This window comes from Echinops telfairi, unplaced genomic scaffold (genome assembly GCF_000313985.2).
Source record: "Echinops telfairi isolate 266 unplaced genomic scaffold, ASM31398v2 ScPeMD7_3533;HRSCAF=4204_0, whole genome shotgun sequence".
Classification (NCBI taxonomy): domain Eukaryota; kingdom Metazoa; phylum Chordata; class Mammalia; order Afrosoricida; family Tenrecidae; genus Echinops; species Echinops telfairi.
Window position 1 is genome coordinate 15,980,277 of NW_022107431.1, and position 18,651 is coordinate 15,998,927.

The following is an 18,651-nucleotide window of genomic DNA, read 5'->3' on the forward strand; positions in this document are numbered from 1 at the left end:
AACTCTCAATCCAAAAGAAAGCAGAAAATAAAATGTAAAAGAACAAACTTTAACTTTACAGGGGAGAAAAATAGTAAGGTGTCCAATTTTTACCTAGCTACACCTGCATTAATCCACTTCCCAATGCACTCTGATAGCAAACCTATTCACATACGTGGTCAACAGTAGGAGGAACGTCACCAGAGGCTGCCGCCTTGGGGGGTCTCTGCAAATGGATTTGGGGCTTTCACTATCATCCATAGCCTTCTTCAAACTGGGTGCTCAGAATTTAAGCTTGAATGTAATTCTCCACCCCACCCCACGTCTTGGATTTTTTTTTGTAAAAAAAAAATTTTATTGAGTTTAATATTTACCATCCCAGGCTGATGTGCTTCTTCTGTGTGAACTTAGCTGACCTCACTTAGAAGGCTGTTTGTAGGCATCAAAGAATAAAAAAATCATATCATTGAGAATGGGGGACAGTGCGGAATGGAGACACAAAGCACACCTCTAGACAACTGGACATCCCCTTACAGAAGGGTCGCTGGGAGGAGACGAACGAGTCAGGGTGCAGTGTAGCAATGATGAAACATACAACTTTCCTCTAGTTCTTAAATGCTTCTTACCCCTCGCCACCCCCCCACACTATCATGATCCCACTTCTATCTTATAAATTGGGCTAGACCAGAGTATGTACATTGGTGCAGATAGGAACCAGAAACACAGGGAATCCAGGGCAGATGATCCCTTCAGGATTAGTGGTGAGAGTGGCGATACCAGGAGGGCGGAGGGGAAGTGGGATGGGGTAGAAAGGGGGAACTGAGTACAAGGATGTGGATATAACCCCCTCCCTAGGGGATGGACAACCGAAAAGTGGGTGAAGGAAGACGTTGGACAGTGTAAGACATGACAAAATAATAATTTATAAATTATCAAGGGTTCATGAGGGAGTGGGGAGCGGGGAGGGAGGGGGGAAATTAGGAGCTGATATCAAGGGCTCAAGTACAAAGCAAATGTTTTGAGAATGATGATGGCAACAAATGTACAAATGTGCTTGACACAATGGATGGATGGAGGGATGGATGGATGGATGGATGGATGGATGGATGGATGGATAGATTGTGATAATAGTTGTATGAGCCCCCAATAAAATGGTTAAAAAAAAGAAGGCTGTTTGTTGGAAGACAAAATGGGCCTTTATGACAGAAAATGACTCGTTATCTTTTATTATGTTCCTCGTGGTTTCTCCCATGTAGGTCAACCTGCCTTTCCTGTGGGCCCCTCTGGGCTGGGGAAATAGAGAATAGTGCTAGGTGGGCTTTTGTCTTGAAGGTCCCCTTTAATGGACATTGGTGTTACAGGAGCACGTCTTCCGCCTTGAGGCGAAAGTCAGAGACCATGAGGATTATAACAGTGAGCTCCAGGAAGTGGAGAAGTGGCTGCTACAGATGTCAGGCCGACTGGTGGCACCGGACCTCATGGAGACAGGCAGCTTGGAGACCGTCACCCAGCAGCTGGCCCATCACAAGGTGTTTTTCATCCCCAAACAGCTGTCCAGTTGGCTGTGCCTCATGGAGACCTCTCACACAACACGCTCCCTGGCCCTGAGCCATCTCACCATCAGTGGTGTGCTTGCATCCATTTTTATGGACTCTGTGAATTTGAGAGTGGTCCATTCTAGGATGGGAGTGGGGTCATCTTCCAGTTAGTAAAATCAGACGATGTTCTGTTGTGCTTCATAGGGTTGGCTAATTTGCAGACGTGGACCACTACCCTTTATTTTCAGTCTATTCTTGTCTAGAAGCTCTGCTGAAACCTGTATACCACGAGTCACCCTGCTGGTATTTGAAGTATCCATAGCGTAGCTTCCATTCTCTCAGCAATACACAACGCACCCCTGTGACCAGCTGACAGACAGGTGGTGCCAAGACCTGAGCAGGATGGCTTTAGCAGCTGTCTCTTTTTGTGTGTTACAGTGATTGTACTTGCAGAATCAGCTCTGAGTCTCAAGAATACTTGCAAGGTGGATACCTATTGATCAGGAGCATTTGCTCAACAAGCATCGTTGAATCCTAGCATTCAGCTTCTGACTACATTACAGGGTTTTTCCCCAGCACATATTTTTGTCTCAGCAGTTCATTTTCATGGAGTCATTTATCAAAGACATGGATGATTTCCTTTTAGAAAAGTAGAGCCCAGGTTTGGATCTAGGGCTATTGTTAAGGAAGTCTGAAACGGAGGCCAGAGTCTACCCAAGAGGACTCGGGCTTTCTGAGCCTCCTTGCAAACGCCTCTTACCAGGTGATCGTCATGCCAGCCCCATCTGTAACCTTTGTGGTCATTACAGGACAAGATTCCTGCAAACCACATAGAATGAAACTGATGTAACATTCCCTTCTCTATGTGAACATGTTTGTTAGTAGTTACGTGTGCCAAATGATTGATAGCGTATGGTCACAATTGAATACAGCAACTATTGGTGACCACAATAGGGAACTGCATTTAATATGACTTGGTCAGTTTCGGGCAATGAGTCTTCCCCAAGCCCCTGAACCTCTCGGGTTCAATATTCCTGACTGTAAGAGATTTTACTCAGCAAATAGACAATCACTCACATGATACATTCTGCTAGACCCTGAATACAACCCAGGTGATATTCTGTCCCCTTAGCAACTCCATCTTGTAGTGCTTTGACTCGACCCCCAAGCAAAAGAGTGCTTTAAAGCTGGTGACTGTAACTGCTCACCTGGCACCAACAGTAACGTGATGGTGCGCTAGACTGCACGGAGGAAGCACACGGGTCTGCCCTAGACTAGTGAGCTATACATCTGGGAAGCCGTGTCCCCATGGCCATCATGCTCATAAAGATATTAAAACAACCGTTGGTGCCTCCTCCCTGTGAGGTGCATGTGAACACTCAATGAAAGGGTGTGGGTGGACTAGTGGTGTGAGGTGACTTCACAGAGTTGGGTGCAGGTCTGGGGAGGGTGGAAACTTGGTGTTGGGTGTTCACCAGTCTCTTGCTGCTTCGTTCTCCTCATCTGTCAAGCAGCAGCGTTGTGTACATTTGTCGTACACTCAAGCTCAAACTCACTGCCATTGAGTCGACTCTAACTCACAGTGACCCTAGAGGACAGAGTAGAACTCCCCCGATGGCTTTCCAAGACTCTAAATCTTGACCAGCATAGACAGCTGGCCTCGCTGTGCTGCTGCAAAGTGGCTGGTGGTTAACATCGCAATGCTTAACCCACGGTGCCACTGCTGAGTTGATTCTGACTTGTCACGACTCTGGATAGGGCTGCCGGAACTCTAAATACTTACGCGAGGAGACAGCCTCAACTTTCTCGCAGTCACTGGTGGGTTTGAACTACCCACCTTGGGGGAAGCCGGGTCGCTTTGACCCAAAAATGCCATGAGGGAGCCTGTCCTGAAATAGAGCAGTTGTTTAATAAATTGTATATAACAAATTAATTAAGTTGAACATTGCTAGAAGCATAGTAGATATTGATATTTGTGTTGTCATTCTTAGCTCTCTTTGAATTGCCTCGGGCTCATGGAAGCCGGTACAGGACAGAACAAAATGCTGCTCAGTCCTATTGTCCTCCCCACTACTCGCATGGTAGGGTCTACTGTTGCGGCTGCTCCTGTCCAGTGCAGTTCAGTCTAGGTGCCCGTGTCCTTGCTGGCCCCATGCTGCCCACAGTGTGATGGGATGCTTTCCCCTAGCGACTGAACCTTCCTGCTGACGTGTTCAATGTTCTCTTGTAATCCGGAGCATTTCGTTGAGTACGTTTCAGAAGGAGATCACCAGGGTGATTGCTGGTATTTCCTATACTGGCGCCATAGCTTCTAGCATCTTAACACACGAGCCACTCGAGCTCTCGACTGATAAGCTGACATGTGGGGCCCTCCGGTGTGTGACGTACAACTGCCCCTGGGGGTTTCAAGAAGCAGATCGCCAACCTTGTCTTCAGCAGACGGACACCGCCAGCCTGTGGCTGGGACTGAGCATCTGTCTGTTTGCTCCTCCCAGGTGGAGGAACATGGGGTATTGAGAATGAAATAGACACAAGTTAATTATTCAAGAATAGATGCCATGTTGAATGATACTTAGGTTGTCTTAGCTATGTATTATACCAGAATCATGTTTTAAAGAACTGAAAAAACAAATGTCACGAACATCGTTTTCTTTGGCAATAAAATCATGGAGCAGATCTTTCTATAGGGAAACCAGTCCTGGATGCACACTAGTCTTAAAAATTGCTTCATCACAGAAGGAACTCTGGTGGTATTGTTGAGTAACTGTTAGAGTACTAACCATAACGTCAGTGGTTCAAACCCAAGAGCAGGAGGGAGAAAGATGAGGCTGCCTGTTACCATAAAGATTTACAGTCTCATAAGCCCTGTGAGAGAGACTCGGCTCAATGACAGTGGGTTTTGTGACTTAATCCCCTTAAGTCACTAACACTGTGAGAGGACAACACATGCCCTGAAAACCTACATTTACTTGATTCTGTGTTCCATCTCCCAGTGCAAGGGGCTCCAGAACACTCGGGGAAATTCCATTAGTTCAGAACGTTTCTACTCTTTGAATCTTTTAAATCATCACCATGCAACCAAGGCAAATTGCAAAACGCTTACAAACACTGCAAGTTAAGAAGCCACCAGGTGACCCATCTTCCTCTTCATATTTGTCGAGTAAGCAGTTTGCAAATGAAAAGCGGGCTCCCTAGCACTCTGTCTTTCATCCTCCCAGGCCATGATGGAAGAAATCGCTGGCTTCGAAGACCGTTTGAACAACCTTAAAGGGAAAGGTGATAATCTCATCAGTCAGTGTGCTGACCACCTTCAGGCCAAGATGAAACAAACTGTGCACGCCCATCTGCAGGGCACCAAGGACAGCTATTCAGCCATCTGCAGCACAGCCCAGAGGGTAACGTATCAGCAGTGTCCTCGGAAGACCACAAATGGTTGAGAAAGACAATGAACTCTAGAGCAAAGGTTCTCAACCTGTGGGTCGTGACCCCTTTGGGGGTCAAACAACCCTTTCACAGGGGTCGCCTAATTCATAACAGTAGCAAAATGACAGTGATGAAGTAGCATTGAAAATAAATTTATGGTTGAGGGGGGGTCACCACCACATGAGGAACTGTATGAAAAGGTCACGGCATGAGGAAGCTTGAGAACCACTGCTCTAGCGGGTTCTAGAAATATGGTTGGTGCTTAAAGTCTTTGGGAAAGTTTTGGGGTGCACCCTGACAGAAAATAGAAGGATAGTTTGAACACAGAGCTGGCATATTGCGCAAGCGTGGATCATTTTAGATTATTATCTTTGGGGAATGCAGCTTCTAATATCAAGTGAGAACATCCAGCTCTCCCTGGCTCCATGTTCTAAATGAGTTCCAGTTTGGCCTCCTCCCCAAAGCAGAAGGAATGGAGGGAGAGACGTAGCAGTTAGCTTTTCACGAGACGGTGTTCTGCGTTGATGCCTAGTGTCTAGTTTAAGCAGAAAGAGCAGCGTTTACACCATACAGGAAAATACTGCCAAGGCCTCCGGCTTATTGACGGTGCTGACTCTATGTTCCTAAAAGTCTGCTGCATTTCTGCAGCTACATTAACTCCGCCCACAGTTCCTTCCCTCCACTGTGGTGTGTGGGTGATCATGTGTGCCGTGGGGGTTATAAGCTGAGGATGTGGGTTGATAAGCTTGGGTTCAAGGCTGTGAGTTTTCAGAAGCAGATGGCCAGACACCTCTGGGCTCTAGGTTTTACAGCACTTGGCAGCACAGGTCAATGGGTTGTATAGTGCTGTCCTTCAATTTCATGACTGCCTACTTCCATTGGCATGTATGATGGATCCAAGTAAAGTGAAATCCTTGACAACTTCCATCTGTTCTCCATTTAAACGGGCGGATCTAATGAATTAGACCTTGACCTCCCAGGTGCTGGCTGGAGGTCACGACCATCTTTGGCAGGTTTGGCGTTCTTGCTTTGTCGTAGGTGTACCAGAGTTTGGAGCACGAGCTGAAGAGGCATGTTAGCCGACAGGACACCCTGCAGCAGTGCCAGGCCTGGCTGTCTGCAGTCCAGCCGGACTTGAAGCCCAGCACTCAGCCACCGCTCAGCCGGGCAGAAGCTGCTAAGCAGGCAAGAGACACCCCCTTTATTTAAGGCAGCGGTTCTCAACCTGTGGGTCGGGACCTCTTGGGGGAGTGGCTGCCATGCCCACTGGGTTAGAGGTCTTGTGCACCAGATTTGAAATCCTTGACAACTTCAATCTTTTCTCCATCTATCATCCATGTTGTCTATTGGTCCAGTTGGGAGGATTTGGATTTTCTTGACATTGAGTTGCCCTCCTTACCAAAGGCTGGGGTCCTTAGTTTTCATCAGCAAGTGTGCCAAGCCCTCCTCACTATCGGTAAGCAAGGTTTGCTCACCTACACCTTGCAGGTGGTGAATAAGCCTTCCTCTACTCCCTGCGCATAACTCTGCTTCATGTAGTCTAGCTGCTCAGATGACTTTCTCAGCAGGCAAATTGAAAGAGATTGGTGAAAGGATGCAACCCTGAGTCACACTTTTCCCGATTTTAAACCACAAAGTGTCCCTTTGTTCTACTGATTCCACTGCCTCTGGGTCTGCCGATAGGTCTCACAGAAGCACAATAAAGTCCTCTGGGATTCCCATTCTTCTCAATTCTTCTAGCCATCATTTGTTCTGAACCACACAGTCGGATGCCTTTGCACAGTCAAGAAAACATAAGTAAACATCTCTCTGGCATTCTCTGCTTGGAGCCGAGATCCATCTGGCATCAGCAATGAGACCCCTGAGGGGTCCTTTTGTGACTCTGACTTACGTTTCTGGATGCACCTCACTGATGCTGCTGCAGCCGTTTTTGAATGATCTTCAGCAATTATTATTTTTTTAACTTTTTAATATATTTCTTTCCTATTACCCTTCTGTAATTTACCAGTACCAAAAATTGTGTGACCTATTCGTCTGTGATTTCATATATAGAACTATCTGCTTTCTGATGAGAGGCTAAGTTCTATGAGAGCTAGGGTCTAGTTTGGTGTGTTGTTTTAAATGCAGTACTTAACCGGGAGCCTGCATCGTCTCTGAGCATCTTCAAAGAATCACAGAAGGGGTCTCAACATGTTTGTAAGAAGATTCCTTAATCTTTTGATTTCATATTTTCCCAAACTTTTCAAAGATCCCTAGTATATTTCCTGGTATGTAGATTAAGGGTCCACCGGGGAAGGCTTTCTTGGACATGGAAAGAGACAAGCAATGTGCACTTTCTGGAGGGAAGAATCAGCTCAGCCATCTGGGTTTTATCTCACTCCAGTGACGTTTGCATGTTCCTTCTGACCTATCCCTCTACATGCCTTCAAGACCTGCAGGAAAACCACATTATGAGAAGCAAGACCGAGTAGTGATTCAATCTTTTCTCTGCAATGGAGAATGATCTAGTATTTGAGCAGAGAATCTGAAACAACTATAAGGGTTCTGCAGGTTTCCCATTGCCTGGACTATCCTGGCTCCTTAGGTTATGATGAGAAGCTGATGGTAGAAAAATGAGTCCCTGTCTCTGTTTGGACTTCTTTTCTGAGTGTCACTGGTCTCATCTTCTACAAAAATGCTCAAGGATTAAGTATCAGACCAAGCAATAAATTGTGAAGATGGCACTGGACCAGGTGTTTTGCTCTGTTGTGTGTGGGGTCATTATGCATCCAAACTGATGAATCGCACCTAACACTAACAGCAACATGGGTCATAGCAACATCAGTTTTGAAATGTCAACAAAGCATGACAGGTGTTGTCAATACCCAGAGATAGCACACAGCTTGCTCATCCCACCGTCTGCCTCTTTTCAGGTCAAGCACTTCCGGGCTTTGCAAGAGCAAGCACGCACCTACTTAGATCTCCTTTGCTCCATGTGCGACTTATCAGACTCTGATGTGAAAAGCACAGCGAAAGACATCCAGCAAACGGAGCAACTGGTACAGAGGGCCTTGCAAATCACCCTGAGTATTTCTGTTGTATTGCGTTGTATGGAATGGAAGTTGTGTGTGTGTGTGTGTGTGTGTTGGGGGGGGTGTTGAAAGAAACGGTTGCCTTTGATGATTCTTGCTATCATACTCTTAACATTGATTGAAATCCATCAAACCAAAAAGCCAGATTCACCGCCCTCAAGTCAGTTCCAACTAACACCCACCCCGGAGGACAGAGTCGAACTGCCCTGTGGATTTCTGAGGCTGGAAATCTGTACAGGAGCAGAAAACCTCATCTTTCTCTAGTGGAACGACTGGTGGTGTTTGAACAGTCAACCTTATGGTCAGTAGTCCAGCATGTCATCTACTATGCCACCAGAGCTCCAAATGTAACTCACAGGTGTTGAGGTTCAACTATGTCATGGAAAAGCAGATTCTCCTGAATTGTAGCTAAAAGATTTCATAGCAATCTTCTTGTATCCATGTTTTAAACCGTTGTCCTCTTCCCCACCCCACCCTTGTCCCCCTCAATTATCACTCGTTCCCATGTTTCAAATTTTTCTACTATTTTGTTGCTTCTGTTGTCATGGTTGCTCATTTCTCCTTATCCATTTATTTAAGGGCATACTCGATATCCAGGGGATTCCTGACCATGGCTTTATATCGGGGTGACAAAGAGCATGCCATACAGTCACCGGCAGTGACTGTAGGGTGCAGGTGGTCAAGGAGGGTTCTGAAGCTCTCTCTGGATTTGGTGGGAATGTGTTTGTGGTGTGAGCAGTGCTCTGTGCACAGGAGCCAGGGGACAGAAGTTGTGTATTCCCAACTGCAGCCTTAACGTGTTTTATGTGACACGGCTGAGGATAAGAGAGAAACGAGACTTGATTTTTGGTATTTACTTTCTTAAATAATTATAGTGCAAGTGATCTAAAGGAGCAAGAAAGCCTTCAAATAACATCTTTTTTTTTCCTCTTCCGCAATTACTAACAAAATGCATCTGTCTTTAATCCATAAGGAAGATATCATTCGTGTCATTTTAGGGAAGTGATTTACTGAAATGAAGTATACAGTCATAAAATCCACAGAACCATTTCTAAAAATATACTCAAAATGTGGAAAGCTCAGTGTCTGATTAAAAACATCAACAAACATCCAATGGAGAACAGCAGAGATCTAGTTAACCCAACACCTAATTCATGTGTCAGTGAGACAGAGGTCACTATCTACAAAAATGGCACAGATGGGGGATCTCTGACTTCACCTGACTTCATCGGGGGAAGGAAGGGAATCACAAGCCCAAGACTAAAAGGCAGAGGCCAAAGGTGCCCCCAGCTTCCAATCTTCTTTCCCCTGTCCTGATGCCAGCTGTCTATCTAACCGGCAGCACTCTGCTTCACTGCTGCGTTTGATACTTCATTTCCATGGCCACACAGTACTCATGCTCATATTCACAAGCTCACACATCACATCCATGAGGATGAGGTGTAGTATAGAAGCTAACAAGTTACAAGCCCGAATCAGAAATGATCAGGATACAGCAGTTCTCTGATCAAGAGAGCCTTTTCTCAGCCATGCCTGCAGGCGCATCTCTCTTGTCCTCTGCCACTCAGTCCACTGGGCTCTGCCCTGCTCAGACAAGTGTTACAAAATTCCTTTAGCACATAAATGCCCAAAGGGCATCTGGTTCTGCCAACCAGCCTTCTGCAAAGGCATTCTGTGTGACTCCTTCCATGAGTTTTCCAGCTACATCTGTGCTCTTGGAGCCACTGTCTCGGCTACCGGCTCTGCCGCCATGACTTCTCCATGCAGAGCTCTCAGGGTCTAAGAGAAATGCTCTGCTCATGGCTCTTCTTTCTGGATGGTTGTGTGATCCATCATATCTACCTCTAGGATGGCTCATTTGATATTTACCAGAATGGCCAAATCGACCAATCCCCCATTAGAGTTTCAAGCACCTTGTTTGCACGTTTTTACCCAGTCATTTGGTAAGAATTATAAAGACTATGCTGGAAAAGCCACACCAGGTAATTCAACTACACTCACACTATTGCAGTGCCCGAGGCGAACAGTTATTAGGATAACTTTTGACCTACTACATTGTGAAAATTTCTGAAAGCTTCATAATCCTGATTAAAATCATGTGGTGTAAGTCATAGATTGTTTGAGCCTTTAGATAACTTAAACATAAGAAGAACTTAGCTAAGTTCTTTTTGGACTCATCACTGTGTGTCTGTGTGAGAGAGACATAAAAGGTGATAGCAAAGACAAACATACCTATGTCTGGGCACATGGACAGGTTAAAGAATTATATTACTGCTTCACTGAACATAAATGCTCCTGTCTTTCGGCTCTAAATTCCACCCTACTTCCCTGCCTGCTATTTTCTCTCAAGGTTGAACAGAGGCTAGCCCAGGCCCAAACCTTAACACAGGGCTGGGAAGAGATCAAGCACATGAAGGCAGACCTGTGGATCTATCTCCAGGATGCTGACCAGCAGCTGCAGAATATGAAGAGGAGACATGCAGAGCTGGAACTCCACATTGCACAAAACATGGTTTCCCAAGTAAAGGTAGGAATGGATGGGTTCTGTTGGGGAGGGAACAGAGAACGATGGTAGAAAAAAAATGAAAACTCTTCCACGTATTCACTTCCTGTACACCTGGTGCCAGATGATCCCAAGGCATCCGTATTACTGTTAAGGAATATAAGTGAGAGTCCGAGAGACCTTGTGTGGTGCCAGGGAAAGACACATCCGAGCACAAACATATTCCAGTCATTTCTTGGAACTCCAGCTGGCAACTTTCATTCTGCAGACACTGATTCCAAAGTGTGTGTTCCTAGATCATGCCAGCGGTGGTTGAGCCACCAAGGGGACTCTACCACTGAGCAAGACAGAGCACTACTATGTTGTGGATGGTCAGCGCGGCCTTGCTGAAGCTGTAGGATTGAAACTCTAATAGACAACTACTATATGCTGATTCATTCGATTCAGGGTTGAACTAGACGCCTAGCAAGCACTAGGATTTATTGTCTCTCGGTGATAATGAGTCATAGATATTTTCTACTAGAATATTGTTTGCAAATGCAGAAAAGTAATAGAGAGGACATACGTTAGATGATTTTTCCTCAAAGCCATGAGACTAAACACTTTTCAGACAATGGATGAAGCTACAACGCAGGGGAAGGGACTTACTTTTCTCTTTTGAAGATTATGACATCATTTTGCCTGAATCAGTGCCCCCTGCCCCATATTTCAAAGTATCACAATGAAGAAAATGCTGCAGCTCTCCTTTGATTCTTACACCGCTGTGTTCATCCAGAGGGGTGATGAGTTTCAAGTTTTCTCTCAGAACCCATGTCCCTCACCTCCCACTGTGCGTTCCCGGTTTGGTTTATCGTACCCAGCGACTTGAAATGTCTAGAAGTGTGTCTGTGTCTCACTCTGCCCAGGTTGAAGGGGTCCTCCCATGTTGCTTCTTTTTGTCACCTTTTAGGATTTTGTTCATAAAGTACAATCCAAACAGGCCTCGGTGACCGCTATCATAGAGAAGGTGGAGACGTTCACCGAAAAGCAGGTGTCTCCTGAACACAAGGAGATAGGCCACCTCAGTGACCAGTGGTCAGACCTGTGTCTCCAGGCCCGCCATCTGTGCTCACACAGAGAAGAGGATCTCCAGAGAACGCGAGACTACCATGACTCCCTGAAGGCCGTGGAAGTGCTCTTAGAGAAATTCACTACGGACTGGGATAATTTAGCCAGGTAACAGAAACCCTCCCGTGAGTCACACAATTGCTCTGCCTAGTTTCGGTAGGCATGTTAGTTGTCTAACGTACTTTCTTTAGCAGGTATCATCTATCATTATTGATATTGATAGAACAGAGTGAATAGTCATTGGCCATTGACTTGACTCCTCCTCGTGGCAGCTTTCTAGGTGTGTCAGCGTAGGCATGGGCTCCATGGGGTTTTCAGGGACTGATTTTTCCCTTCAGAGGTAGATCGCCAAGTCTTTCTTGTTAGACACCTTAGGGTGGACTCAAACCTCCAATCTTTTGGATTGCAGCCCAGCATGTTAATGGGTTGTATGACTCAGGGACTCCAGAACATTAGGAAGAAACCAATATCATCATGTGCATACAGATGCGTGGGTTTCCTAGCCCAGTATTAATCTTCAAAACCTCCCTGCCATCAAGTCAATTCTGATTCCCAGTGGCCCTACAAGACAAGGTAGAATATAGCCCCTGTGCATTCCCGAGACTGTCACTCTCCGTGAGAGTAGACAATCGCATCCTTCTCCCATGGAACACCTGGTGGTTTCAAACCGTTGACGTGCAGGTACAGCCCAATGCGTAACTCTCCACACCACCAAGGCTCCTAGTATTAATCTGACCAATGGAGAAAAAGAAATGTTTGAAATCCATAGTGTTTCTCTGTTATTTAAAAGAATACATCAGAGTATACCTGTGATCTAAAAGACTAGACCAAGACCCTATCAGGTTTCCTTTCATTACAACAGTACTGCGGTCTGAGATTCATGAAATGAATGCTCATTGAGTCCAGATGTTCCGCAGGGTTCCCTTCCACTCTGTCAAGTAATTCACTGTGGGTACTTCAGTCAGCTCACATCTTACATGGTGGTCTAAGTGAATTAGTGAAACATTCCGTTGGTCGCTTGTGCATGCACCGTGTGCTTGGTGATTATACAGTCATCAAACCTCTTTTAGTGCTTTTATTTGAAAAAATCAGGACCCTCTCCCCCTCACCCCTCTTGTAGGTCATTCAGTAGGGACCCTGGAGTTGCAGTTGCCAGAAGACAGAGCAGAGGAACCCAAGCAACTTGATTGGGTTCAGCTTCGGGTGTATAGTGGTGTTTTACACTTAGTAGTCTTTCTTCACACTTTTCAAAGGAGTGCCCTAAAAGAAAGGGCCCCCTCGTTGTGACTCAGGAGCATTCTGACTGGACTTCTTCCAGGACAGATTTACTAGCTCTTTTGGCAGGCCGTGGTACTTCGCCAGAACTACAACGCAAATGCACCCATTCTTCTCTAGCTTTGCTTATTCAATGTCCGACTGTCACATGCGTATGAGGGCTTTGGTCAGATGTACTTTAGTTCTCAAAGCAATGTTCTTGCTTTGCAATATTTTGAAGAGGTCTCCTACAGCAAATTTACCCGATGCAATGCGTCCTTTGATCGCCTGGCAGCTCTTTCCACGAGCATTGGTTGTGAATACAGCGAGATGAAATCCTTGACAACTGCAACCTTTTCTGTTGCTCACGATGTCATCTACTGGTACAATTGGGAGGATTTAGTTTTTCTTTACATTGAGTTGTGATCCAAATGGCAGGCTGTAATCCTTGGCCTTCATCAGCAAATGCTTCCAGTCCTCCTCACTTTCAGCACGCAAGGTTGTGTCATCTCCATATTGCAGGTGGTTAATAAGCCTTCCTCTAATCTGGATGCCAGATTCTTCTTCATATTATCCAGATTCTGTGATTATGGCTCAGAATACAGATTGAATTAGTCTAGTGAGAGAATGCAACCCCTTTCCTGGTTTTAAACCATGCAGTGTTCCCTTGTTCTGTTTGCACACTGCCTGTTGACCCATGTACAAGTTCTACATGAGCACAATGAAATGTCTTGGAATTCCCATTCTTCTCAAAGGTATCCATAATTTGTTACGATCCACACAGTAGAATGCCTTTGCACTTATTGGACTAGGAATCCTTACCTTTCTCCCTCAGAGCTGCTGATAGTTTTGAACTGCCAACGGTCTGGTCTGAGTTTAGCAGCCCAATGCATAACCCATTATAGCACCAGGATACCAAAGCTCCGTAATGCAGCCTGGGATGACGTATCTAGGGACTACCTTAATCTGTCCTTTGGAGTCTTTGAGTCAATGCGGATTATAAGGTCTTGGCTACTAATCCAATAGTGGGGAATTCAAATCCATCCAGTGGCATCTTAGGAAAAAGGCCCAGAGTTCCCAAGAAAGCCCTATGGAACACAGTATATTGCTTTAAAAAAAAATTTAAATCGTGGATTAGCTGGGGTTTACATTTCAGATCATCAGTTTTGTATTACACAACATAAACCACATATCAAATTGCCAATAGCTTGTCTACTCCCCCATGCCTTTCTCGTCTCCCACTTATGGAATCCTGTCTTCTCCTTCACCCAAGCCAACCACTGTCTTCCCTCTAGCCCAGCGGTTCTCAACCTGTGGGTCGTGTGACCTCTTTGGGGGTCAAATGACCCTTTCACAGGGGTCACCCGATTCATAACAGTAGCAAAATGACAGTGATGGAGTCGCAACGAAAATAATTTTATGGTTGGGGGTCACCACCACATGAGGAACTCACTGTATGAAAGGGTTGTGGCATTAGGAAGGTTGAGAACCACTGCTCTAGCCTACTGCTTCATCTCCTCTCCCTGATCCTCTCCTCTCCTCGGTAGCCATCAAAGGCAAAGCACCATCTATTCTGATACGTAAGCCATGGAGGTTTGTGTTTGCCTGGCTCTGATGCTGTTCAATACCCTTTCAGGTCCGACGCAGAGAGCACTACTGTCCACCTGGAGGCTTTGAAGCAGTTAGCACTGGCGTTGCAGGAGAGAAAGCATGTTCTCGGGGCACTCAAGGACCAGAAGCAGAAATTGATCGAGCACCTGAACCTGGATGACAGGGAATTAGTCAAAGAGCAGACAAGTCACTTTGAGCAGCGCTGGTTCCAGCTGGAGGATCTTGTCCAGAGGAAAATCCAAGTGTCCGTCACCAATCTGGAGGAGTTACACATTGTGCAGGCCAAGTTTAAGGAGCTGATGGAGTGGGCCGAGGAGCAGCAGCCCAGCATCGCTGAGGCCCTGGCGCAGAGCCCCCCGCTAGACGGGGCGCAGAAGTTCCTCACAGACCACCTGGCAATCTGCAGTGAGCTAGAGGCCAAGCAGATGCTCCTGAAATCGCTCATGAAGGACGCTGACAGGGTAATGGTGGACCTCGGCCTGAATGAACGGCAGCTGATCCAGCAAGTGCTCGCTGACGCCCAGAGGCATGTAGGCTGCCTCGGTGACCTCGTGGGCCAGAGGCGAAAGTACTTGAACAAGGCCTTGTCTGAGAAGACCCGGTTTCTCCTGGCCCTGTCGCAGGCGACCAGCCAGATTCAGCAGCATGAGCGGAAGATCACATTCCGCAAGCACATTTGCCTTTTACCAGACGATGTGAGCAAGCAAGTGAAAACATGTAAGAGTGCACAGGCCAGTCTCAAGACGTACCAGAGTGAAGTCACCGGGCTCTGGGCCCAAGGCCGAGACTTGATGAAAGGGGGCAGCGAGCAGGAGAAGAGCGAAGTGCTAGAGAAACTCCAGGACCTGCAGAGCATCTATGACTCCGTTTTACAAAAGTGCAGCCACCGACTGCAAGAGCTGGAGAAAAACTTAGTGTCCCGGAAGCATTTCAAGGAAGATTTTGACAAAGCCTGTCACTGGCTGAAGCAAGCAGATATTGTCACATTCCCTGAAATCAACCTCATGAATGAGAGCCCCGAGCTACATGCGCAACTGGCCAAATACCAGCACGTTCTCGAACAATCTGCAGAGCACGAGAATCTCATCCTCACGCTACAGAGAACTGGGCAGGCCATACTACCATCACTGAATGAAGTCGACCATTCCTACCTGGCTGAAAAGCTAAATTCTCTGCCCCAGCAATTTAATGTGATCATGGCCTTGGCCAAAGACAAGTTCTATAAGGTCCAAGAAGCCATCCTCGCTCGAAAAGAATTTGCTTCTTTGCTGGAATTGACAGTCCAGGCTCTGGGTGACCTTGAAGACCAGTTTAACCAGATGAGCAAAGTGCCCACGGACCTGGTGGTTGAAGAGGCCCTGTCTCTGCAGAACGGCTACAGAACGCTTCTGGGGCAGGTGCTGAGCCTGGGGGAAGCGGTCGATGAGCTGAACCAGAAGAAGGAAAGTTTCCAGAGCACAGGCCAGCCTTGGCAGCCGAACGAGATGCTGCGCCTTCTCACCTTGTATCACAGGCTGAAGCGGCAAGCGGAACAGCGGGTTAGCTTGTTAGAGGACATCACGAGTGCCTACCAAGAGCATGAGAAGTTGTGCCAACAGCTGGAGACACAACTGGAGGCTGTGAAAGGGGAGCAGTCCAAAGTGAACGAGGAGACCCTTCCAACAGAAGAGAAGCTCAAGGTGTACCACTCCCTGGCGGGCAGTCTTCAGGATTCAGGGATTCTCCTGAAACGAGTCGCTGTCCATCTTGAAGACCTCTCTCCACACCTGGGTCCCCTGGCTTATGAGAAGGCCAAAGGTAAGCTCCAGGCCTGGCAAGAGGAGCTGGAAGGGTTGACTGCCACCATCAGCGAGACGGTTTCAGAGTGTGAGAGCCGCCTGGTGCAGAGCATAGACTTCCAGACGGAGATGAGCCGCTCCCTGGACTGGCTGAGAAGGGTGCAGGCGGAGCTGAGTGGGCCCGTGTGCCTGGACCTCAACCTACAGGACATCCAGGAGGAGATCCGAAAGGTCCAGATCCATCAGGAGGAGGTCCAGTCCAGCCTGAGGATCATGAATGCCCTGAGTCACAAGGAGAAGGAGAAATGCATGAAAGCGAAGGAGCTGGTGTCGGCCGAGGTGGAGCACACCCTCGCCGAGCTCTCAGAGCTCGATGGCCGAGTTCAGGAGGCTTTACGCACCAGGCAGGTTCGTGAAAGGGGGATTCCTATGTGTCTTTGCCAAGGTGCTGTGCTGTAAGGAACTACAGGGGACGTAAAGGGTGATGGTGGTGTTTGTTGTTATTAGAATTGCTTCTTTTAGTAGTTCTATTCCGGTACTACATAGAACTGTCTTCCACAGAGACTTACGGGGGATGTTTTGGGTGCTAAGTTCTGCTCATTGATTTCATGGGATTTCTGTGTCAATGTCACTAAACATACCATAGGCCCATGTTCTCGAATCCAGGAGATAGATGAGGCTTTCTACTCCCAGAAAAAAGATTTACAGTCTCAGAAACCCAAAGGGGCAGTTCTGTTCAGTCTTACAAGGCCGCTATGAGTCAGAATAGACCCGATGGCAGTGAGTTGGCCTTTGGTTCGATTATCCAATCAATTCTGATTCCTAGCGACCCTCGAGGACAGAGGAGAACTTCTCCACAGGGTTTCCAAGGCTGTGGATCTTTATGGACACAGACCACCCTCTCTTGCTCCCATGAAGTGGCTGGTGGGTTCAAATTGTGTTTAACCACTGACTCACCAAGGTTATTATTTGTAACACCATCACTTATAACACAGGAACCACCACCACCACCAAAGCCAGTTGTCTTCAAGTCAATCCATCCTCAAGTCTACTGTGTGGGTCAGAGTAGAACTGCGCTTCTGGTGTTTCTCAAAGTGGATTATTCAGAAGTAGATCACCCGCCTTTTTGTGAGACACCGCTGAACTCAAAGTCCCGATCTCTGATTAGCAGCCCAGAGCCCAACAGTTCCTGCCACTCAATGATTCTCATACTCTAGTGATTCCTCAGTTATCCATCACCATTAGGGAACAGATCAAGCACATCCTTAAGAAATCACACCTTAAAACAACATGAGTCCTGGAATTTCTAACATTAGCACTGGTTGCAGAGTCTACAAATGGAGAACTAGATGAATAGAACAACTCTGATCCTGTCCCTGAGACAGTCCCCCACACCATCTGGTCTCCCACTGGGGGCTTTGTCTCCCCACCCCTTTATCGAGGAGGCAGTTAAGGGCCATGAGCCCCTTCCCTTGCTGCTCTGTAGAACATTCAGAATGACTCTCCTTAACGAGAACACAAAGAGAGTCTACACAGGGTTTCCCAGCCGCCCTCCCAACCGGGCCTTACATGGAGTCTTACAAGTTCTGTCCATTCAGAGGTAAGAACTTGTGTTTGGGGAGGGAGCACTCACTGCTACTGCATGAGGACATGTTAGAAAGAGTCCACCTGGATCAACAACACTATGACGGTAATTGAGCCACCGCACTGTGCCCTTAAAATATGGTAAATGGAGTGGTTAAGGTTATACTTACTTTACCACAATATAACGTTCCAAAGAGAAGGTATTTTATCAAAGAACCACAAAAGAAGGAGAGGTTGAGTCATGCTCAGGACATTACTCCTTTCCAATCCTTTTGCCCCTCTTCTCTTTTCACCCCTTTCACCGGTCAGTCTGCAGGAATCTCCCCAAGTCCTATGTGTCCCCACGACTCAAGGCTGGAATTAGAAATGAGAACTTTACACTCTTTACCGCAAACGCATTGTCATCAAGGGCTGCCCCTGTGCTTGCAAAATCGCTAATAACATGACTGTTTTTTCCAGGCCACCTTAACTGAGATTTATAGTCAGTGCCAAGAGTATTATCGAGTCTTTCAGGCAGCTAACGACTGGCTTCAAGATGCCCGAGAAATGTTACAGCAGGCAGGCAACGGCCTGGATGCAGCGAGCTCAGAGGAAAGCCTGAAGCGCCACGTGGAGTTTTTCAGTACAGAGGGCCACTTCCACAGCAACCTGGAGGCTCTTCAGGGCCTGGTGTCCAAGCTCAGCCCTCTCATCAAGCCCACTGGGCAGGAGGACCTGGCACAGGAGATGGCGTGCTTAGAGGAGAGGAGCCGGGGCACGATCCAGGACTCTCATGTGCAACGAGATCTCCTGCAGAGGTAGGC

The 18,651-nt window shown here is 46.9% G+C and overlaps 1 protein-coding gene across 1 annotated transcript in view; it reads left to right on the forward strand.

Moving 5' to 3' along the window:
* The window catches only part of SYNE1 (spectrin repeat containing nuclear envelope protein 1), a 326,773-nt gene that overhangs the window by 77,758 nt on the left and 230,364 nt on the right, over nucleotides 1–18,651 (forward strand). The window contains exons 32-39 of the mRNA XM_045294717.1: nucleotides 1,341–1,508; nucleotides 4,736–4,912; nucleotides 5,979–6,125; nucleotides 7,853–7,978; nucleotides 10,362–10,538; nucleotides 11,464–11,729; nucleotides 14,512–16,672; nucleotides 18,308–18,645. Of these exons, the coding sequence (XP_045150652.1) occupies nucleotides 1,341–1,508; nucleotides 4,736–4,912; nucleotides 5,979–6,125; nucleotides 7,853–7,978; nucleotides 10,362–10,538; nucleotides 11,464–11,729; nucleotides 14,512–16,672; nucleotides 18,308–18,645 (3,560 nt within the window). The remainder of the gene's footprint in view (nucleotides 1–1,340; nucleotides 1,509–4,735; nucleotides 4,913–5,978; nucleotides 6,126–7,852; nucleotides 7,979–10,361; nucleotides 10,539–11,463; nucleotides 11,730–14,511; nucleotides 16,673–18,307; nucleotides 18,646–18,651) is intronic.